The sequence below is a fragment of the Syngnathoides biaculeatus genome, chromosome 12, assembly GCF_019802595.1.
Source record: "Syngnathoides biaculeatus isolate LvHL_M chromosome 12, ASM1980259v1, whole genome shotgun sequence".
In the NCBI taxonomy this organism is placed as follows: Eukaryota; Metazoa; Chordata; class Actinopteri; order Syngnathiformes; family Syngnathidae; genus Syngnathoides; species Syngnathoides biaculeatus.
In genome coordinates, this window is record NC_084651.1 from 2,006,357 (window position 1) to 2,030,074 (window position 23,718).

At 45.7% G+C, this 23,718-nt stretch overlaps 2 protein-coding genes across 2 annotated transcripts; both read left to right on the plus strand.

The window, feature by feature from the left end:
- Nucleotides 1-30: 30 nt before the first annotated feature.
- LOC133509842 (runt-related transcription factor 3-like) lies at nt 31-2,651 on the plus strand. Its single transcript, XM_061837251.1, has 5 exons — nt 31-206; nt 911-1,070; nt 1,182-1,286; nt 1,372-1,437; nt 1,991-2,651. Exons 1-5 carry the CDS (start codon nt 33-35, stop codon nt 2,329-2,331), a joined length of 846 nt encoding a protein of 281 aa, XP_061693235.1. The 5' UTR covers nt 31-32; the 3' UTR covers nt 2,332-2,651.
- A 6,573-nt stretch (nt 2,652-9,224) lies between these two features.
- LOC133510021 (gap junction alpha-5 protein-like) lies at nt 9,225-22,064 on the plus strand. Its single transcript, XM_061837677.1, has 7 exons — nt 9,225-9,533; nt 13,824-13,948; nt 15,649-15,813; nt 17,198-17,461; nt 19,078-19,143; nt 19,226-19,374; nt 19,966-22,064. Exons 2-7 carry the CDS (start codon nt 13,880-13,882, stop codon nt 20,411-20,413), a joined length of 1,161 nt encoding a protein of 386 aa, XP_061693661.1. The 5' UTR covers nt 9,225-9,533; nt 13,824-13,879; the 3' UTR covers nt 20,414-22,064.
- The last annotated feature ends 1,654 nt before the right edge of the window (nt 22,065-23,718 follow it).

Consider the following 23,718-nt stretch of genomic DNA (forward strand, 5'->3'; position numbering starts at 1 on the left):
AACATTGTGCGGCCGTCCGTCAAGCAGACGTGATGAAGCGAGGCCCCGCCCCGTCGCCGTCCCACTTCCACCTGGACGCGTGCGCTCTCTTCGGGCGTGGCGCAGCGCCCCCGAGAGGCCTGGTGCCGACCGACAGCCCCAACTTCCTGTGCAGCAGATTGCCGCATCACTGGAGGAGCAACAAGACCTTGCCGCGACCTTTCACTGTGAGCAGTCGCCGGGAACGGATGGCGGAAAATGTCATTTTTAATTTTTTTTCCATGCAAATACTGTAGTGGAATGTCTGGAGTGCTTAGGTTAGAAATTAAATAACCAAGTAAATTAGTGATCTAATATCTGCCGATAAACAGGAAGCAGCGCCACCGTGATAGCACAGATTATCATTAGTCAGCATTTTGTTTGGGGTATATTTGGCCATTTCTTGCATGAGCCTCGCCCAGCTAACTTCGGGCAAAAGACGGACGACGCCCTGAACTGGTCGCCAGTCAGTCGCGGGGCACATATCGACAGCATCACTGACCCAGAATTGATCCCACGATGTCAGGTGTGTGTACCACCACAAGAAACATGCTGTGAAAATGTGTGTAATTATTTATCCTCGGGCCATTTCTGCAAAAAAATTTGACTTATTATGATCAGGGCCTGACTAATTCAGCAACCAATATTAGCCCTTCTCAAATCAGCTGCTTTTTTTATTTAAGAATATTAACTCATGACCAAATCAGTCATTCAAACGAGAAACAATTCCAAGTTTTCAGCATTCATATATCTATTATATATGTATTTTTTTAATAGACGGGCCAATCAATCAGCCATCAGGGTTCGATTCTGCCAAATATCAGAATCGGTCAACTGGCAACTGTTCGGAATTGTGCAAAAAAAAAAAAAATAAATCGACGGCATCCTGCAGGTGGTTTCCCTGGGCGACGACGTCCCGGACGGCGCGGCGGTGACGCTGATGGCGGGAAACGAGGACAACAGCAGCGCCGAGCTGCGCAACGCCACGGCCACCATGAGGCGGGGCCACGCCCACTTCAACGACCTCCGCTTCGTCGGCCGCAGCGGCAGAGGTAGAAACGACGCAATGGTGGATGATTCCGGATGCACAGAAAAGTGGATTTTTGCACTTTTATGACAGCTCGTGTTTATGTTCGGTTTTATTCACGTGTTCTTTGTTTTAGGAAAGAGCTTCACGCTGTCCATCAATGTTCTGACCACGCCCCCTCAGGTGGCAACGCTGCACGGGGCCATCAAGGTGACGGTGGACGGCCCTCGGACGCCCAGACGTCAGTCGCCGCAAACAAGGGAAATTTTCATTTTTTTACCCATCTCGAATGCATTGGCGACATTTTGTTTTTCTGCGTCTTCCAGGACAGCGTCAGAAAGAAGCGCAGTCGGCACTTTTCATGTCCTCCAGCTGCCGTCTGGGATCTTCAGGTTAGAATTGAAAAAGTCCACCAAAATGAATTCACGTCTTTGTATTCGTAGCGACGAGATCAGAAAATCACTTTGTGTGTTTACAATATTTTCAAGAATCACACTTTGTAAACGTGCTTCAATTTTTCAACATCTTGGCAGTAAATTTCACTGGTGTCCACACCTTGGCCACCCGGGGGCAGTATAATGCAGACATACAGTGATGCCTCGCTTCTCGGCCACAATCAGTTCCAGAAAACGGTTGGAGAAGTGATTTGTTCGAAAACCGAATCGATGTTTCCCATTAAAATGAATGGAAAAAGAAATAATGTGTTCCAAGCCTCAAAATTTAGGCTTTTTAAAGCATTTTTTTTTAGCTTTTTCCAGACACAAGTACATGTGTAGTTTAAAACTTTGTATGATAAAATAATTGAATAAATATATTTATTTTTTGCTTAAAATGTATGCTTTAGAGCACGCTAGGGTGGGAGTGCATTGCCGTATCTGTAGCGACTCGGCCCCCATCCTTTTTCCGCGTGTGCCTCGTGTAACCACCCGCGTTCTTCCTCCGCAGACAGCAGATCGTCGTCGTCTCTGTGGGGCGGCGAGCCGTCCCTGTTGGATCAGGTGGCCGCCCTGACGTCGCCCTTCCCCGCGCCACCCACAATGCACCGCCGCCACCCGTGCCGCGCCGCCCTGGTCTCCTCCGGTCAGCCTCCCGCCTACGCGTCCTACCTCAGCTCGGCGGCGCCCCCTCCGCTCAACCACGCCGGTCCCTTCCACTACGGGCCCAATCAAGCCGCCCAGAGTGCGGCGGGGGACGGCGGCGTGGCGGCGGCGGCGGCGTTGAGCGCTTACATGGAAGGGGCGTGTTTCACCTTGAGAGGAGAGGAGCCTATGTGGAGGCCTTATTGACACATGTTCGACCGATGAGCCAATCGGGAAGGATGTTGCTGGGCCTCTCACTAAGCCCCGCCCCCAGCCGAGTCTTTTTCAGCCTGGAAAAATTCAAAACTCTAATTGAAAATAGTCTCGTCCGCGCACTTTAAACTTGTAGAGTCAACTAGTAATCATGGCAGTGACTAGAAAATGCAATTTCTGTCAAAAATGAAATGGTGCGTGAATGCTGAATAAAAAAGGATTCACAAAAATTGGCTAAAACAATAATCATAACAATAACATTTTGCGTTCATGATCTTTAGCATTCACTCAATATTCATTCAAATTTACATGGAAAGTTCATGTGGTGCAAAAGGTTGCTGTCGATGTCCTACAAAATCTATTTTAACCTTATGAAAAAATGAGTTCTTTCTATAAAATATTGGGCATTTATTAAAAACTGAAAAACATTAAACTTTTTTTTTTTTTTTTTACTAGAATATCGTGCGGACTTTACTTTTGTCTGTCTTGTCTTTAAACTTGAAAAAAAAGTCTTCTCGTTTTGGAGAGAGTTACCTATTAATATCTTGGAAATGTGCGTATTTAAGTGCATATTCATAAGAGATTTTGTGTGTTGATTGGTTTTGTTGCGACGCATCAAATTTGCTCTGAAACGTCATCAAGCCGGGCTGTGGAATGTTGCAACGTTCTGTTCGACGCACAATTTTGTAACTGTCTCGGTTGAGTTCATTTTAGAAATCAAATCGAGGGTGCTGATGCAGTGTTGCACTGTAGCCAGCAGAGGGAGACATTCGGAGTATCGAGGAATTCTTATGTCAAGCGGTGCATTGGCTTTACGACGATTCCAGGTTACGAAAGACACGCTGTGAGAATTCGTGGTCCTGTAGCACTCACTTTTTTTCACGTGATTCTTTTATAATTATGGCCTACTAGTATTTTTTATTGAAATATTTACTGTAACTCAGACATTAGTAGTGCATTGGTGGAGTTTAACCACGACGTTGAGTTTATCCTACTCAGGTGCTCCCTGTCTTGAATCCCAAGTCTTCTCTAGAGTGCTACTTTAAAGCCTTAACCATAGTTTGAAACCCTTTCCAGGCTTAAAACTCACCTTTGACACCCTAACCCTAGCACCATCGTCCTGTATAACTTCACACCCGAACGCCATCTTGAAATCCTGCTTTAAAGGCCTAACCTTGGGGGCCGCCGTCATCAACAAAATACAAAGAAGCGAAAACGTGTGTCAGAGGAGGCGCGAGCCGTCCAGATAAGCCCACGCCCGGCTGGTGTGCGCTGCGACGCCGACGGAGCGCCTCCTAAAAATAAAACCAGCGTGTGAGGGGAGCCCGCCAGTATTTGCATGCGCGAGATCTTCTATGGCAAAGTTATGCTCGACTGACATGATAGCGGAGGTGTGAAATACGGCAAACAGTCGAGCTGGATCTGTCACGCGCGACCGGGCAAATGTGTCTTGCCGAACACATTACTTGTTTGGTTTTTTTTTTTTTTGTGCGCTTTTTAAGTTACCTTTCTTCAAAAAGCACCTTTAAAAAAAAAAAAAAACATCTGGAACGAAGTGCTGCACGGAAAATGAGAACAAAACACAAGACGTAAAACAATTAAAGAGAGACAATAAAAACAAGTCAAAAATATTAAAACAATCTTTTGGGGCAAGTTGAAATCCAGAGAAAAAAGATATTTTCTTTTTTTTTTTTTGAGACATGACAGAGTGTGATGATTAAAAGATTGAAAAGTGATAACAAAGATTGTAAAATGAACTTGAAAAATGGCCCAACAGGCAGCCAGGGGAGGGAGGCCAAAACCGAAGTCAAGTGATCCAGTTAAAAGGAGAGCAGCAGGATTTGGGGAAATGGAGGACTGGCTGAGTAACCCCCCAAAAATGTATTTACACGAATCCACCCAATAAGTAATAAAGGCATGGATTGCTGTTTTTAAGTGGTCTTGTGTATGAAGGGGCTTCACCTTTGCCGGCTGCCAAAGGAAACGGAACTGGGACCGGACTACTGATCCAATTGAAAATTGCTGTCTCTTATCAAATCCAAGAGTGAGACTGTTTAAGTTTTGTATCTGGCGTGAAGGCCACCAATGTCTACGAGGTAGAATTTAGCGCCACGAGGAGCAAAAACTATATTTTAATTTAAATCCAAAAAGTTCAGGGTCACCTCGGCTTCAATGTCTTCAAGACATGAGAAAGCTTTTTTCTTTAGAGGGTCATACAACTAGCTTGTCGTCAGCATAACAGTGAAAGGAACGCACATCATCACATCATCTCGGGTTAGAACCCAGAAGCGGCAAAGACAAGGAGAAACGGAGCGGCCCTATAATTGAACCCTGTGGAACCCCAAAAAAGCAACAGTGCCTAACGGGACTACCGAGGCTTATAAACACAGCTGTGTCTGCTAGATCTAAACCGCTCCAGAACGCAAGCACTCTTTCCCGCAAGGTGCCTTAATCCAGTCACAGGGATGTTGTGGTCCACTATATCAAAGGCCGCAGTCGGGTCCTGCAGGGTGAGGCCTAGTCCCCAGACAACCCTCAATAAGGCGGCCTTTGTGCTTCGCAGCCTTTTGAAAGCAGATCGTGTATCATGACTTTTTTTTTTTAATTGAAGATACCGAGAATTGTTTACTAATATTTTGAATAAGCTCGTTACAGCTTTACAAGTTCAAAAGTGAAACAAAATGACCGGAGGGAAGCTGGGATGCGACCAAGTTTTTATTTCATGCTTTTGCTCCTCAGAGAGAATAAGGATGATTGAAGGTTTAGTTCGAAAACGGGAGGTAGGACCAAAACTTGAGACCTTAAGACCAGCTTCAAACATGAACTCGGAACCTTGACACTGTGGTGAATCCCCAACGCTGACTTGACATCCTAACCTTCGTTTGAAAACCTCACTTGGTCTTTAAAACCCTCCATTTGGTTTCAAACTGGAGCCTGATTGCCTAACCGAGGCCTCGGTCTTTAAATTCCGGTTTACCAGTTCCGGGTTTCCAGGCAGCCGCTTCGTTTTAAGGACACAGTTGGAGGTGGCGCAGGAGTCTTTTGAGGTCACCGACTGGTTTCCTTGATTTATTTAATTGATGAATTGATTTATTTTGGCGGACTTTGTGGTAGAGAGGTAGCTAAGTCAAAGGGCGAAACACTCAATTTACCAGTCGATCTACGTTCCTACCCTCCCTTATGGGCATGAGCTGCGGGTCGTGACCGAAAGAACAAGATCCCGGATACAAGCGTCCGAAATGAGGCTCTCCCTTGGAGATAGGGTGAGAAGCTCGGTCATCCGGGAGGGGCTCAGTGTCGCATTGAGAGGAGGCAGATGAGGTGGCTCGGGGATCTGATTCGGACGCCTCCCAGACGGTGAGGTGCTCTGGGCATGTCCCACCGGGAAGAGACCCCGGGGACGACCCAGCGAGAGACTGTGTCTCTCGGCTGGCTCGGGAACGCCTCGGGATCCCTCCGTAAGACCTGGAAGAAGTGGTTGGGGAAAGGGAAGTTTGGGTATCCCTGCTGAAGCTACTTCCCCGCGACCTGACCCGGAAAAACAGTAGAAGATGGATGGATGGATTTATTTTGGGTTGGTTCAACTCCGCACGATTACAATAAAGTGAAACGCTACAAATATTTTCATTAAATACACGATTTCTTCATTCTGTTTGAAAACTTTTAATGAATTTGCAAAATCTCACCCAAAAAAAAGCCAGGTAAAATTCTCAATAATCGGGTCTGATGTGTTCGATTTTAAGAAGAAAAAAAATTTCAAAGTGGGTTCTTGTATGCAAAATTCTAAAGGGGGAAACGGCTGTGACATAAAAACGTGTAAGTAATGCATTACTTTTATGTCATTTCTATGTATTTATTTTTTACAAATTTAAAGTCTATTTGTGACGATATGACGTCAAGTGTGCAATTTTGAGTGAAATATGGTGAAAAGTGAACGACGTGCTCAAAACATGCGACGTTTGTGGCCGAAAGTCAGCAGAGTTGCGCCGGCAAGCTTTGGGAGCTCATTTGCCCAACTTCTGAGCGCTTTTTTTTTTTTTTTTTTGTACAAACTTTTCTTTGATGGACCGCTTTTCAATACACAGGTCATTAATTTAAAACAAAAAATAAATAAAGAAATAGAAAAACCACAATGGCGCTTTTGTCATCGGACAAAAACCACTCCCGGCCATTTTCCCCAACGTACTTTTTGGAGCTTTTTGAGTCACATGGCGTAACCGCTGCGCGCAATCAATTGGACGGGGGCATCGCTTTCCACACTGCCTCCAGGAAAGCCGACTTTTTTTTTTTTTTTCCAGTGCTATCACAAGTTCTGGTGGTGGGGGGGGGGTGCAGTGGGGTGGGTGGGGGGGGGGATTAAAAAAAGTAACTGCGGCTGTTGGGCGAGATGACTGCGATTCGGCGGTCGGTGCCCGTACGCAGTCACCGAGCGATTTGGGGCTTTTATCTCGCTTTTCTTGTACAGCGCGCCGTACAAAACCGCTTCTGTGTCACTTCAAATCCAAACGGGTCCAGTTCTGAGCGAATTTCAGAAAGCGGAACCTTCTTAAGCGCTCCGAGTCACTCTGGGAGAAAAAATAAAAAACATCTGCAGATACTTAAAAATGACACCGGCCGAAGTTTTTTTTTTTTTTTGAGTTTTTAAAATAACAAATCAAAGCATGATCTTTTTTTTTTTTTTTTTAATCCAAACACACACACACCTTTTTGAAACAACATCAATTAAAAACTAAGCATTCAAAATTGCAACGCAGCTAGTACTCTAATTGGAAACCAAGTTAAAATCCACAATCTGGTTTGAAATCCTCATTTTGAGGCCTGAAGAAACCCTTTTTGAAACTATAATACAAGCTTAAAGCGCAAGTGTCGTGCCTATAAACATTCTAACATAGATATTGGAATTGAGAAATACATATAACAATATTCACTTCAATGCCTATACGAAAAAATCTAATTGAGCGGAGAGCGTGTCGTTCATGCTCAAAGTTGCCGAAGCGTCATTGGACATCCAAGTGGTCGCCATATTGCCTGCAACATCTGCTGATGACATCACGCCGGGAGATTCGCAGAAGAACAACAGAGAGATTTTCGGATTTTTCCGACGCCCTTTCTGACACGGAAGCTCTTTTCGAGGAATCTCACGATCTAGTGAAATGACCTGGGTAATATTAACTTCGAACCATATTTTGATGATATGCGATCATTTCTAACTAACAACAGACTCCCCGACAGCACGGATGACGCACGCGGGCAAACCACCTCCGCGTCAGGTCCGACGCGGAAGCCATCCGAGGCGCACATCGACACATTTAGCACCCGTCTTAAGTACGCGGACATTTTGTTACGTTACGAGAGACAGATTACGTCATCCCCCCCAACTATTATTATTTTTTAATAGCTCTGTACGCACCTACCTGTCATTTGGAACCCACAAAGCTCTCGTCCTTTGCACCCTGTGCAATACATATTTCACGACTTTTGGAAAAGTATGAAGGGTGAATCCATCCTCCCGAGTGTTCAGGCAATATCCGGCAATACAACGAGCCGGCCTTTGGGCTAACACGAAGGAACAACGAGCTACCTTCCAGCAGGTGAAACTAGTAGAAACATACGAGACCGCATGAGTGGGCGTCTGCTACTAACGTCACTTCCTGCTTCTTCTCCAAAACAAATCCCTCGAGAGGATTTTCATGGCGGGAGTAACAAAAAGACGAATACGTCAAAATCATGTTGTGTGGTGAAAAAACGGACGGGTCCATTCCGGCTGCTGGTTTTTTTTCTTTTCATTAATACTAAAAATCAGGCATTTCATGACAGTGGACCTTTAAAGAAAATATGAAACCCAAATCCTGGCTTGAAACTTTGTCTTCAAACTTAAATCTGAAACGCTAGTCTTGACTCGAAGGCCTACGTCAGTTCTGGTTCCACTTGGGCCACTTCATCACGCATCTGGTCAACTACATAACATCTGGTGGACCAAAACATCCATCCGTTTTCGGAGCTGCTCATCCTCACAAGGCTGTGCTGGAGTTTATCCCAGCTAACTTCAGGCGAAAGGCAGACCGCACCCTGAACTGGTTGCCGGTCAGTCGAACGAGACCAAATGAGTGAGGATCTCGGGACGTAAAACTTAGAAGGTGGGAATAAAAATTAATTTTCTGTCGACTGACGTTCAAAAACCTTGGTGAAATAATTCCCCCTTTGACGTTAGCACAGCAGCTTGCAGACGACGCGTCCGAACGACCTTCGGCGGGCGTTCGCTCACTCGAAAAACGGCAGCCGCTTCCTCGCCGGCTTCCCGCTTACGCGCTCGCACAAAAGTTCAGCATTTGGGGAACCGGCAAGAAAACGATAAGAAAAGAAGTGACAAGGTGGGAATGTCGGGCCTGGACCCGCAGCCATTGTGTCCCAACACAATATAAGACTTCCTTTGCATGCCACACAAACACACAACCACTCAAGCACACACTTGCAAATACACAAACTCATACACGTATAGCAAACGCGCACATACACTCACACTAACCTTCTCACACATCCAGAAAGAGATACACACGCACATAAACACACACGCAAAAAGGACGCAAACACCCACTTGCACAATCACACTCACACACAGACACGCTCTTGAACACGCACGATGTGGATGCAGACACACACAATATCACACACTGGCATGCGTGCACACACAATCTCACACACAAACAAACACATGCACACACATGAGTGTCGTGAATAGCAGGCGGCGTGGCACCAGGGACGACTTCCTTTGGAGACGAGGGAGGGGGTCGAGGGTCAAGGGGGGGGGGGCGAGAGAGAGAGAGAGAGAGAGAGAGAGAGAGAAAAGGTCCTCGACAAAAGTCTCCCACCAACGTGGTCTCACACACACACACCAAAGTGTGTTCTGGTCTCATCTCTCTCCGGATTCAAAGCGCTCGTCGACTTTCCCTCTCCGGTTCCGAATTTTCTTTTTTTGGGGGCAAAAAAAAAAAAGTCATCGTGAACGCGGGCGCGGTCACCTTCGGCTCTGCGAGGAATCCCCGACTTTGCGCAGGTGCAACTCCGCTCTGCTCCTTCCTGCCTTGCTCGAGGGCGCCCGAACGAAGCGGCGACGGTCCGGCGCTGATCGACCCAGGGCGCTGCTACCCGGGATTCGAACCCCAAAGTCGCCTTTACAACATCGCCGGCATCATCAGGTAACCTGTCGCTGTTGTCTGCAACACACACACCCGGCTTTTTGCCAGCGGTTCCCAACTTTTTTGGATGATGACAACAAAGGAACGTTTGCTATTATTGGTGCAAATTTATTCTTTTTTCAAACAATATATACAGTGCAGGAGGCACGGTGGGATCAGCTGGTAAAGAGTTGGCCTCGCAGTTCTGAGGACCCGGGTTCGATCCCGGCCCCACCTGTGTGGAGTTTGCGTGTTCTCCCCGACCTGCGTGGCTTTTCTCCGGGTGGGCACTCCGGTTTCCTCCCACATCCCAAAAACACGCAGCATTCATTGGACACTCGAAATTGCCCACAGGTGTGATTGTGTCTATTTGTCTCTATGTGGCTTGCGATTGGCTGGCAACCGGCTAAGGGTGTACACCACCTCCTGGGATAGGCTCCAGCACTCCCCGCGACCCTCGTGAGGATAAGAGGTCAAAGAAAATGGATGGACATACAGTACACAGGCATAGAATTATTACTAAGGGGCGTGGCCTGGTAAATGTCGGAGCAGGGTTTGGCCGGTGAGTTTGCGTGTGAAGGTCTGAGTGTGGGTTGTGGCCTACAGCAGCTCCTTGCAAGTATTCTCAATTTTTTATTTTTTTGGGGCATGGAACGGTTTGTCTCGTTCAATAAACGATTGAAAATGCGTCGCCACGCGCAGCTCTCCTTTCCCACGTGCAGTGTCTTCATTCTTCAATTTTTTTCTTTCACTTCAAATATATCGCTGATCATATAATTGCGATAATAGTAATAATAATAATAATACAAGCAATGATGGTGTAATACAATAACGATGCAGCTTTAATCCAAAGTGGCTGAAAATGAGAAAAACGACAGGTGGATGTGTCATCAAAAAAAAAAAAAAACTGAATTTGGAGAAAGTCACATTACCGGGAAAATATGACCCAAATTTCTTTTGACTTCCTCCCAGTAACTCAAAACAATTATGAATAGTAAACACGGACAAGAAGTCAAATCATCCCATCGTGCGAAAAGCTGCGCAAATTCTTCGATCGCAACTTTTTATTGTCATTCTCAGAAAATATTCTCACATTTTTTTACTTTTACTTTTTTTTACTATCATAATTAAACATCAAGATCAAGTTAACATGGGTTTCAACCGGTTGATTTTTCCCCCCAAAAAACTTTCAAAACTTTAAATGTGATGATGAGCAAATCAAAATGTGAGAAAATCATTTGGGTGTACGTGCACAAAAACGCAAACGCACACGCACACATACTCATAACTGGGACATTTTATATGATTCATTTGAGATTTGTCGTCGGGCAATTTTGTTTCAAATGGTTTAAACATTGTTCATTCATCCCTCCCTCAAGAACTATCCATCCATCTATCCGTTTTCTTAGCCGCTTATCCTCACAAGGGTCGTGGAGAGTGCCGGAGCCTATCGCAGCTGTCAACGGGCAGGAGGCGGGGTTACACCCTCGCCAGCCAATCGCAGGGCACATCGAGACAAACAGCCGCAATCACAATCACACCTATGGGCAATTTAGAGTGTCCAATGAATGTTGCATGTTTTTTGGGATGTGGGAGCAAAGCGGAGTGCCCGCCCGGAGAAAAGCCACGCAGGCACGGGGGAGAACATGCAAACTGCACACAGGCGGGGCCGGGATTGAACTCGGGTCCTCGCTTTCCAGCTGTGCCTCTGTCCCGCCTATCCTCAAAAACTAATTGCTCATAATTACTAGCTTATGCGTACTTAATTTAATTTTGTTTATGAAAAAAAAAAAAAAAACGACCTGAGGAGCAAAAGTGTGACACAAACAGAGAGAGAGAGAGAGAGAAAGAGAGAGACTGTGTGTGTGTGTGGGTGTGTGTGTGTTATTGTAGCAGGATGCAGAACAATGCTCAATACTGGACACACACACACACACACACAAAGGTCAGGCAATAGTCTATATAAGGAAGTAATATTGTTATTAAGTATCCCAAGAGCACTTTAAAAGACACACACACACACACACAGTTTGTTTAGAGCCTCGGGGTGTGACAAAAACAGGAAGGGAGGGGCATGTAAGACATAAAGACGCTGCTGCAAATTTTTTTTTTTTTTTTTTTTGTAATTTTAATCTCAGATTCGTTCTGCGATTTGTCCGCAAATGAAATCTTTGCATCTCTCGGAGCTGAAGGCGATGCAGATTTTTTTCAAATAAAGTGCATCTGTGCGTAAAAACCGTTTGGAAATAGAAGCGGGACGTGAAGCGCTTGCCATTGGACGGCCATTGAATTCATTTCATCCGTGGCTAATCACACTTTTTTGGGGGTCGTATTTCATTTTTATTTTTAGTTTACTGGAATATTCAGCGTCGCTTACAATTGTCTGCGTATGAGGTTGTGTACTTTACAAATCAGATCATAACAAACGGAGCATGAAAAAAATGTCTTCCTTGTCATTTGTTTAACGACAGGCAAGAAAGAATGATAATTGTCTATTAAAAATGTACACGTTTTCATTGGTGGGTTGCGTTGGTACGCAAATAGCAGCAAAAGGATTGGTGTGCGTGTGTCTGTGTGCGCGTGTGGATGCTTTCCTTCCCATGAGAGCGACGCTGGCGAGCAAGTGTGGGAACCGAAAGCAAATTATAGTAAGATGGGGAACAAACATTAAATGTATATTTAAAAACAAAAAAAAAAAAAAAGAAGAAGAAGGCCAAACTGAGTTTTTTAGGCTCCCGTGTGAATCATAAATTAAGCCCACCGACTCTTTGATAAATTCATTTGAAAGTGTCCCACCCCCCGCATTAAAAGAGTTCCAAGAGGTCTTAAAAACGCGAGCGACACAGCGAGAATAAAGAATCGCAGCAGACTTCACAACTCGATTCTCGTCTTGTTGAAATGAGCCAGGAGTGGGAGGGCGTCCGTAAAGTCCCCGTCAGACCGTGACGTTCTGGTCGGCGTTCGATAGCGTTTGAGGAAACGTTGGTAGCCGCCCGCGGTCGCCGGGATAGCGCCAGCAAACGTCAACGATCGCTGGGAATCGGCGGAGAATGCCGGTCCGGAAAAAAAAAAAAAAAAAAGGTTTGAACGTGCGCAAAAGTTCTCACCGAGACCGGCGTTCGTCAACGTTTAATTTTAAGCGCTGCAGAACGTCCGTGGAACGTTTTACTAAGGTTCGCCGAGCGTCGCACGCGTTTGGCTGTCGTTAGTCAGTCGTAACTCGACCTTTACTCGGTTGTTGAGTCAGACCAACGTCCTTGGGCGTCCATTGAGCGTCATGCGTGCGTTTCCCGAACGTCCATGCATACGGGTGTATAAAGCGATGCTTTGAATTCTTACTTGCAGCGCTAGTTGCGGAAGTTTTTTTTCGTCTCGGCGGCACGATGCTGACTGTTCAAACTCACGACAACAACTGCAGTGACTATGACATTTCCAACGTTTTCGTTCCCGTTCCGCTGTAAAAATGGCAGGCCTGCAAAACGCTATTCTGTCGTTATTCACCCGTTTGGTCGCTCGCTCAACACGCTCGTCTTACGTTGACAAATCGCTCGTCGCGCGCCAGTGACACGTTAGCACGCGCCAATGGTTTTTAGGGGTATCTTATTTGGTCGCTGTTACACGCTTCTCGCGCGTTAGACACACGTTAATCACGCGCCAGATGTGTCATCCTCATTTGAGAACGCTGAAAAATAGAACGATGGAAATGTTCAGAGAACGTCATGGTCTGACGGGGCCATAAGGTGCCGTCGAGGGTGCGGTGACGAGGCGAGCAACCGCTTCTCGTGGAAGCGGCGCCCAAACTGTGTGAAAACAGTGAGCTTCCATCAAGACAATAAAAGCATTTTCGCTGGTGTGGACAGCGCTTCAAATACTTGTCAATGATTGCAGTGATCAACAAGCGAAGAAAAACTTTCTACTCGTAGTACTTCCACAACTTCACCGAGCTATCGTGTGTGTGGGTCTTTCATCTGCAGTCAAGAGAACTCAATGCAGCTCTGCTTACCTGATGGCTTAGAAACAATAGTGTTTCACACAGTTATATCGAGCCGTGGATTGAAAGTAGCTGTGGATCTTCACCCAACCTTGCTTACAAATCATTGGCGGAAAAACTCGGTATGGGAAAGGATTCGGTAAATTAGCCTCAACGTCACATCGGGTCGTTTGCCCTTTATGTACACTAAAAATCAGCCCTCGCATTCGAAGCAACGTCCCCGCAGACTCAAACCTGCGGCCCCGCCTGATTCGTCAGAATTTTCAGGACTTCCTGCAGGGAAGGTTACTGACCGATATCGGACGCTTTGTTCCCTCAAGGTAAGCGCCAGAGTCCGGGCCGAGCGCGGGGCGGCGTCCAAACAGCTCGTGAGGAAATGGCAGACTGGAGTCTGCTGGGAAACTTCCTGGAGGAAGTGCAGGAACACTCCACCTCCATTGGCAAGGTACACACAAACACAAACACACAAATCAAACAGCCCCTGTGACATATTTGATCATTTGTCAGTGGTCTTGAGATTACGCCCAACCGTCTTGCGTCTGCAGGGTTCTTGTTTTTGACGTGACGGCGTAACGCTCGGCAGTTTGGAAAATGGTGAAAATTACGAGTTGAATTCGTCCAGTCCTCGCATCCCAGATCATCTTTGCCCACTAAACAGAGTGCAAATGCCATTAATCCGTTCCAAAAAATAACAAGGATATTTTTAGACAAGAAATATAACTCTCTGTACTGTGTTGTAGTGTATGTAATGTGCAGAAATAAGTCAAGAATTCAACACATTTCTGCACGATTTTGTGCTTTAATAGATACTTTTCACTTGACGTCATGAGTCACATGACTTTTGTGTACGACGCCATACTGGATGGCAAAACTACAATGCAACTCATGTTTTTTTAGTGGTCTTTTTGTGAATATTGACTTGCTTACAAGCGTGTTACGGCACTTTTGGTGACGGTATTTGATTGTTGGGCTTATGGTCGCAAGAACGGACAGAAAAAGGGGTCTGACACTTTAGGAATTTTTTACCTTTTGTTGGGCATTCAGCTAATTTACTGCGGTATCCTCCACACTTGTTACAATATCTTAACGGAGGTCTTTGGGCTGTCAATATGTCTCCTAGCACCCGCAGTAAAACTTTGCTTTCCAGGTTTGCGGTGGATAACGATGAACCTCGTGGCTGTCGCTAGCCATAGCCTTTCGCTGCACTTTTGCTAACTCGCGGGAGCGGGCTATGCCGGTCGCTTTTTTGGCTGAGTAACTTTTCGCGCACACTCGGTGAGTTGGTAGCGAAAACTATGCGGTCGGTCTCTGACTATCTCATCGCTGTTTGTGTAGTTACAGTCTTTAAGCAACAGCTTGAGTTCTGTCCCAAAGTGCTCAAATGACTCCCAGTTACCTTGCGCCTTCTCGTGAAACTTATATCTAGCAAATAGGGGGGTTGTTTTCGGAGTGAAGTAATCGGAGAATTTTTCGTGATAAGTTTTTTTTTTTGCAACATATATCTTCGTCTCGGGTCAGTGTCCACGTATTGCCGACATCCCGTCCTTTATCTCCGATCCACACCAGGAGGAACTGCACGTTTCCTCTTCAGTTCTGTCTACAAGCGGTTCCGTGAACATGAGTGCGGCGTGTTGCCTGAATCTCCGCCACGCATCTGGTAAATTGGATGAGTCCCAGTCCATCCTCGGGCTTGGAACACCGAACGTACGCCTCCATCGTGGTCAACCCCCCCGTAGCTAAAACATTACCGTATACACTTATCACTTCCTAGCCATACGTAGACACGATCTTGCCGTTCAAAATGGCGCTGTAAACAAAAAACACGCATTCGGCGTGGCCCCAATGAAAAGTATCTCTTGAATGGATATTGTGCTGCTCCGTCTGGTGTGCGTGCCTTGACCACTCGGTGGCAGTAAGTGATGGCGCACCGCTTTGTTTAGTTTGCCCATCCATGACATTTTGCATTGTGTGTTAGCTTTAAGCTAGCGGTCCTTCATAAGGCAAAGTGGTTTGCGGATTCCATGGAAGACGAGGAACCTCTCTGCAGTCTATGAGTCGCCATCAGGGGCGTCCCGTCCAACATTTCCGTCCGCAAAGATGTCGTGAAATTGTCAAAATGTTTCCAATGGAGGTTAACGTTTGCAGGTGTGGCTGACCATCCTGTTCATCTTCCGCATCCTGGTCCTGGGGACGGCCGCCGAATCGTCGTGGGGCGACGAGCAGGAAGACTTCAACTGCGACACGGAACAGCCGGGCTGCGAGAACGTCTGCTACGACAGGGCCTTCCCCATCGCTCACATACGATACTGGGTGGGTACGCCGCAGGACGGCTTGCGGGGACGCTTAGTCCCACGTGGCGTGACACAAACGATTTGAGATGGTATCATTTTGGGGGGTCATTTGTACGCTAATTTTGCCTGCCTGTCTAAATAGCTGTGTCCAACACTAATCTGTGTGAAGGAAATATTATGAAGTGATATCTCGATTGGGAGACAAGGGAGGGGCTAAATTTAACCTTGGTTCCTAGTGGAAGTTTCCAAGAGTCTTCACATCATTTATGTCTACTTTTTCATCTGTAAGTCATAAGATGAGTTTTAAATGTCATGTCACACTTACGATCTGCGGCACCTTTTTCCTCACTCTTAGCGACAGGGCTCGGTATTACGATCCGTTCGGAAAGGCCCACGAAGTGGACGACCACAGTGGATCTCATCTCTTGCCGATCAGCCTACTTTTAAGACTCGTGAACGCTACCGATAAAAGTCACAGATGCTTCAAGCAAGAAAAACACAAACGAAAAAAAAAGTAGTAGTCCTCCTCACCACTAGTTGGCGCTACATGTTGGCCACGAGGACCAGTCATCGTGTGCATAAAAAAGAACAATAGAAAGGAATTTGTTCACACTTAACTGTTATCGAGTTTATTGAAATTTTATGAAATAGAAGTATCAGTATTGGGTGCCACGGTGAGCAGCTGGAAAGCGTTGGCCTCACAGTGCTGAGGTCCCGGGTTCGATCCCGGCCCCGCCTGTGTGGAGTTTGCATGTTCTCCCCGTGCCTGCGTGACTTTTGACTCCGGGTGGGCATTCCGTTTTCCTCACACATCCCAAAAATTTGCAACATTAATTGGACACTCTAAATTGCCCGAAGTTGTGACTGTGAATGCGCCTGTTTGTCTCGATATGCCCTGCGATTGGCTGGCGACCAGTTCAGGGTGGACCCCCGCCTCCTGCCCGTTGACAGCCGGGATAGGCTCTCGTGACCCTTGTGAGGATAAGCGGCTAAGAAGATGGATGGATGGATGGATAGTTCTTGAGGGATGAATGAACAATGTTTAAACCATTTGAAACAAAATTGCCAAACAACAAATCTCCTCGTTGATCACACAAAACGTCACAGTTATGAATGTGTCTGTCTGTGTGTGTGTGTGGATAAGCAGCTAAGAAAATGGATGGATGGATGGATCAATAAGATGAGATAAAATGAGAACTTGTGAAAAAATACTTATATGGAAAATCCCAAATTGAAACCAAGATACGTATTGAAAGCGTCAATTCGTGACATTACACATCTTTCTTGATATTTTTCACCCCCTTAATATTTAGCACGCTCAAAAAAAAAAAAAAAAAAAAAAATCGAGCCCACTTACTACACGACAACATTGTTGACGCGCGACCTCCCGAACGCCCTCCCAGGTGCTCCAGATCGTGTTCGTGTCCACGCCCAGCCTGGTGTACATGGGCCACGCCATGCACACCGTGCGCCGGGAGGAGAAGCGGCGCCACCGAGAGGAGGAGGACGACGACGACGACCCGGGAGGGGGCGACGGGGACGACGAGTCGGGCGACAAGGAATCGGCAAAGGGCAAGAAGGCGGGGCCGTCGGCCGGCAGGGTGCGTCTGAAGGGGGCGCTGCTGCAGACCTACGTGCTCAGCATCCTCATCAGGAGCATCATGGAGGTAAACGCCGACTCCCTTTGCAGTTTTAAGCGAAATACGTACAGAAAAAAAAAAAAAAAAACTTTTGGGCTCTGCTGTGGATGCTGGTTGCAAATATTTCTTCACAAAATTATGTCAAACAAAACACAAAACAAAAATAATTACATGCTACCCATTTAACCAAACCACCTACATTTTAAATTCATTTAAGCACTTTCCCAACAAATTATGAACCGATCTGAACACATAAACATTGCTGCCATAAAATGTATGTAACAGTTTGTAATCCACGAACAGATTTTCCTGGGACACAAGAAGTAGATGCACGTGATTTGCTGTAACGACCCAGATAAAATGACACGCCGGGCCAGATGTGGCCCGCAAGCCTTGAGTTTGACACCTGCAATGTAGACGGACAATGAAACAATACTCGTGGCATCTATTCTTTATCCTCTGTGAAGAATAATAATTGGGGAGTTTTAACCTGCTACATGTATATAATACATATGCTTCTATGTTGTATTGCCCCTGGTGGGCAACACACGCAATCACACTAAACAATGATGCACAAATCATGATGCTCTTGTTATAACTGGATGTGCAATACCATAGAGCACTTTTTTTTTAAAAATTAAAAAACAAACGTTTTTGCTGGCGATGCTGGAACAGATTGATGGCACGTCCATTTATTTCAATGGATAACAGTGATTTGAGATGATTTGACAATGGTCACGAATTATACTTCACAGTCAAGGCACCACTTTGTTTATTTCGACGCTAATTTAAAGTCCCACTGACATCCCTATATACATTCTAAAATAAATATTGTGATGGAAAACATAGACAACATTATTCACTTCAATGTCCATAGAAAAAAATAAATATGAGCGGAGAGCGCGTCGTCCAAGTGGTCGCCATAATGCTAATGCTCTGTTAATTACGTCACACCGGAACATTCGCCATTGAAGACACGGAAGCTCTTTTCAAAGAAGAAAACATCTCACAATCGAGTGAAGTGACCGGGGAATATTACCCTATCGTTTCGAGCCATATTTAGATGATATGCGGCTCACTTTTAACTAACAACAGACTCCCAGACAGCATGTATGAGCCAGCACGACCAAAGCCGTCCCCCTCGTCCGAAGCCGTGCTCGGCGCAGACGGGTACATCGACACATTTAGCGCCCCTTAACCCGTGCAATCCATTTTTCACGACAAACCGGGTCTTTTGTAAAAGTATGACAGATGAATCCATCCTCCCGAGTGTTCGAACAATATCCAGCAATACAACGAGCCGTCATTTTGGCTAACACGAAGGAACAACGAGCTACCTTCCAGCAGGTAAAACTAGCATAAATAGACGAGACCGCTTGAGTGCGGTCCTGTCATGTAAGTCACTTCCTGCTCCTTCTCGAAAAATAAATCCCTTGCGAGTATTTTGATGGCGGAAGTTACAAAAAGCCATATACCTCAAAATCATGTTGTGTGGTGAAAAAAACAGCTGGGTCCATTCCGGCGACCTTTTTTTTTTTTTTTTTCATTAATAACATACAAAAAACCCCACGTTTCATGACAGTGGCACTTTAAATACATTTTTAAAAAGTGTCTTACGGTAGTTCATGTCACGGTCCGTGCAGGTGGTGTTCCTGTGCCTGCAGTACTTCCTGTATGGAATATTTCTCCATCCTCTTTATGTTTGCAAGGTAAGCAAAACTTCATTATTAATTTCAAGGTGTTTTCAAAGGCATAACGTGTCATTAAGTGGGTGCGCGTGCGTGAGATTAGGCGTGGCCTTGTCCCCACCCGGTCAACTGCTACGTGTCGCGGCCCACTGAGAAGAACGTCTTCATCGTGTTCATGTTGGCCGTGTCGGGCGTGTCGCTGGTGCTCAGCGTGCTGGAGCTCCACCACCTGGCCTGGAGACACTGCTGCAGGTGCGTGTATGCACACGCACACGTACTTCCATCATTAGCAAAAATGCTAAAACAATTAATTTGCATTCAAATTTGAATTTATTTTTCAAATACTCTAACTTTTCCCCCTTAAACAAATAGAACTTTATTATAAGATTACAATTTATAGAAATTATAGATTTTGAAAAAATTTAAAAAATACATTTCTCCCCCAAACCAAAAAAAAAAAAAAAAACGAAACTACTACTTTTTGCTGTAATACAACTTTTTTTTCCTGATAAATGATAAAATATTACTTTGTTCTCCTGAGGTTCTGATTGTTTTCCTTCATTTTTCTTGGAATATTTTTGCACTTTATTTTTGTAATCTAACCCCCCCCCCCCAAAAAAAAAAAAAAAATCTTATTTTCTGAGGGGGAAAAAAATGCAACTTTCTCAGATTACATTTTTTTTCTTTAAACAACAATGCACAATTTTCTCACTTCTGTGCGCATTCCAAGTCATGCCCAATACTGATATTTCATCTGCTGTTACTATAAACTCAATAATAGAAGCGAAAATAATGTATTTCGAATGACTCCGCATTTACCAAGCGGGACGTTCCTCTTTGCAGACGCCTTTTGGGATCAAGAAAGGCCGCCGGCGCCACGGATTCGCCTCAGTCCAAACAAGTGCTCCCGTCTCCGCCTGCGCCTCCGCCGCCGCCGCCGCCGTCCACGCCGCCTCCCGACTTCAGCCATTGCGTGATCGGCTCGTCGCACTTTCTGGCGCTGCCCTTTCCCAACCACCGGCTGGCCCGCCAGCAGAATTCGGTCAACATGGCGGCCGAGCAGCACAAGATGGCGGCCGGGGCGCGCGGCGACGAGGGTCCGCGGGACGTGGCCCGCTACTCGGCCGGCTGGCGGGGCGCCGCCGACGTGGCCGCCTGCTATGACGCCGCCGGGTGCCTGCAAATCCCCAACGGCGGCGCCGAGCTTCCGTCGTGCCAGAGGGACAAACGGCGACTCAGCAAGACCAGCGGCGCGAGCGGCCGAACGCGAGCCGACGACCTCGCCATCTGACACCGCGAGCCGCTTCAGCCGCTCGCGTGAAGCTCACGATGGCCGAACCGACACTGGAGTCATTCATTGGGGAACCTCGGAGGAGAATTCCGCTCTTTAGACCTGACTCGAAACTGAAGTGACAAAGCTCGAGACCTTTTTTTTTTTTTCATGTTTGAAAAGACAAGGGTGGCACGGTGGAGCAGCCGCTCAAGCGTTGGCCTCACAGTTCTGAGGTCCATGGTTCAATACTGGCCTTACCTGTGTGGAGTTTGCATGTTCTCCCCCATGCCTGCGTGGGTTTTCTCCAGGCACTCCGGTTTCCTCCCACATCCCAAAAACTTGCAAAATTGATTTGACACTCTAAATTGCTCATAGGTGTGATTGTGAGTGCAGCTGTTTATCTCCATGTGCCCTGCAATTGGCTGGCGACCAGTTCAGGGTGTGCCCCGCCTCCTGCCTGGTGACAGCTGGGAAAGGCACTCCCCGCGACCCTTGTGAGGATAAGCGGCAAAGAAAATGGATCCGGGCTGCATGTCAAAAGGTCACCGGCAAGGCCGCACTTCCCACCACCCAGATCGTGACGCAATAGTCTAACCAAAACACAACAGCACGTAAACGCGCATCATGCGGCACACTTTGCAATTAATATTCATATCATAAGAGGACTACAATATCAATGATACAACCTATTATGCGTATGCAGCTCACTACAGTTGTGTTTCGCTAATCAATATTGGCTTTTCAAGTTTTGCGTTGACTGACCTAAAAAAAAAAAAAAAGGATGGAAGAATGATTTCAAAATAGATTTTTTTTCTATTGGACTTTTTTTTCCCACAAAAATCAACAGCAGCTCGCATGAAACTCATGACAGCCGAACACAACATTGGACTCATTGATGCGGAGGCCTCGCAGCTAAAAGAATTCCGCTCTTTCCAGCTGAGCCAACAGCTGACGGCGGCCGACGCCCGCGCTTCGCTCGTATTTGCGGTCGGCGTCGCGAAGAAGCAATAATCGAGCACGGGTCATGTTGACGCCGGCCGTGATGAAGCCCATCGGAAGCGGCCCGACGCCAACGAGGCAGCGGTGAGGTCGGCAAACGACTGGACAAAAAAGTCGCATCTTTGTCATCGGGGGGAGAAAATATTTCCATGAGGTGACGTACACGTCCAGCATATGTCCGGTGACAAATTCTGTCAAGGAACCTGACATGTTCGAACGCATCTTTTCATTTCTTTTGCCTTTTAAGGCAGGACAGTCAAGTCCAACGGCGGAGCGAGTCAACATGTTCGCGGATGTTTTTGAAACGTGAGCGTTATTTTGATTCATTGAAAAATACATTAATCTTCAAAAACAGACTTTTTCTTCAAAGAGGTTGACTTCATCCTCACGAAAAGGACTTTTTCTAAAAAAAAAAAAATGCTTTGTACAGCTTGTAATTTTTTGTTGTTTTTCAACAGTGCAAAATTTGTGTGGAAACACTTTTGTCAAAAGTGTGATATATATATATATATATTTTAGGAAACATTTTCAAAAATGAGACATTCTGAAAGACAAAAGGACTTATTCTTGTAGGATGATGGCATTTTCCCCCCCAGTAATAATGCATTTGCCTGTAGGGAAAACATTGCAACTTTTATTCTTATGTACAGTAATTTTTTTATTAAAAAAAACTGACCTTGTTCTTGTATCATTACTCTACTTAAAAAAAAAAAAATGTAGGTTTTGGTTTGGGTTTCAGGGCAACGATGTCATAAAGTGATGCACAGTCAACACATTTCAAGGATATTAGCAATCTTTCCCCAATAATTTTCCAATGCTATACCTATACATTTTTTTTTTCTTCATATAGAAGTCTGTACACTTGTGACAAGTGTCAAGCACGATGGGCTATAATGTCATTATTGTTTTTGACTGAATGAAACGGATGACGATGTGGGCGCTGGACAATTCCATCTGGATTTTGGCACTGCCTCCGGTTTGAGAACAAATTGGGAGACTGAGCGGCTAAAACGAGCTCGTAAACAAACAATCGTTCCTCCTCCTCCTCCTCCTGTTTTTCTTCTTCTTCTTCCCATGGCAAATGTCCAGAGCGATCTGAGATTTCCCAGCAATGAACTCAAGAGGAAATATGAGGAATGGTTTGGGAACGTCACCGTTGAGCGCAGCTTCCCTTTTTTGTCTCCTCCCGGCCGCCATATTAGACATCACAAAAAATGTCATTGGATAGAGATTTGAAAGACGAACACAATTAGCGCCGATTTGCGAAAACTGCTTAAACATTCGTGATTTTACGGCATTTTTCATTTGGCAAATTGCCCCACACTGACTTGTCTATCAATCTATGTACCGTAATTTCCGGCCTACAAGCCGTGATTTTTTTTCACACGCTTTCAACCATGCGGTTTTATGCGGTGGTGTGGCGCTGGCGTTAGTGCGGCGCTAGCGTTAGCGCACCTGGTTATAAGCCTCAGTACACAGAAAGAGATAAACACTAGCGCGGCGCTACCGTTAAACTCTTTCTCTGTACCAGGTGCGCTCTGTAGGCCGGGAGTTACGGTAAATCATTAGGAAATTTGGGACCGAAACCTAGAAATTCCCATTTCAAAGTGCTTATGGATGTCCTTGTTGTTCATCAGGTCAAAGCCGGTTTCAACGCTAACGCTACCGCCGCATCGCTGCATAAACCGCAGTGTTGAAAGCGTGTGGAAAAAGTCGGGGCTTGTAGGCCGGAATTTACGGTAAATCATGAGGAAATTCGGGACTGAAACTTGGAACCTTTGCTAGAAAAATGCCCGTCATCGTTAGTTATTTCGATCAAATGTCAGGTGGTAAAAAAGCCTCATCACTTCAATTTTGACTAAAGTCAATAAAATGTATTTCCAGATATTGAGAATGTCTGAAAAAGAAAGATTGGTTGACATCAGAAGAGAGTGACACTTTCTCGCTCTCTTGACTAATCCGCTTGCCTAAATAACATCAGTTAGGGTTCACTTTAATAACATAAATAATCTTATCTGCGATAAATAATGACGTTACAGTACTAGAGGCATAACTTCGCGGTTTGTGCTGTCCCTGCTTTCAATCACTTGACTGTTTTTCCATAATTCAGAAATTCGTCTGCAGTGTAGTAAATGATGACAGTGATTCATTTAAGTCTCTTTTCTCAAAGCATCACACGGGGTTGTTCGTGAGCAGACGAGACGCAAAACGGCCTCTTTCCTCCAAAACCTGGGGAACATTTTAGGGGTTAGAGAAACCACAACATTGAAGTAACGGAAAAAAAACACATGCAAAGAAATGAGTTGAAAGTGAATGACATCATG

What these genes read in the sequence shown, in the direction of transcription:
- LOC133509842 (XM_061837251.1), top strand. Translation starts at nt 33, where the DNA reads ATGAAGCGAGGCCCCGCCCCGTCGCCGTCCCACTTCCACCTGGACGCG. An exon ending in CGTCGGCCGCAGCGGCAGAG is followed by an intron (nt 1,071 to 1,181) that starts GTAGAAACGACG and finishes TCTTTGTTTTAG; the next exon opens with GAAAGAGCTTCACGCTGTCC. An exon ending in CTGCCGTCTGGGATCTTCAG is followed by an intron (nt 1,438 to 1,990) that starts GTTAGAATTGAA and finishes CTTCCTCCGCAG; the next exon opens with ACAGCAGATCGTCGTCGTCT.
- LOC133510021 (XM_061837677.1), top strand. Translation starts at nt 13,880, where the DNA reads ATGGCAGACTGGAGTCTGCTGGGAAACTTCCTGGAGGAAGTGCAGGAA. An exon ending in TCATCAGGAGCATCATGGAG is followed by an intron (nt 17,462 to 19,077) that starts GTAAACGCCGAC and finishes CGGTCCGTGCAG; the next exon opens with GTGGTGTTCCTGTGCCTGCA. An exon ending in ATCCTCTTTATGTTTGCAAG is followed by an intron (nt 19,144 to 19,225) that starts GTAAGCAAAACT and finishes GCGTGAGATTAG; the next exon opens with GCGTGGCCTTGTCCCCACCC.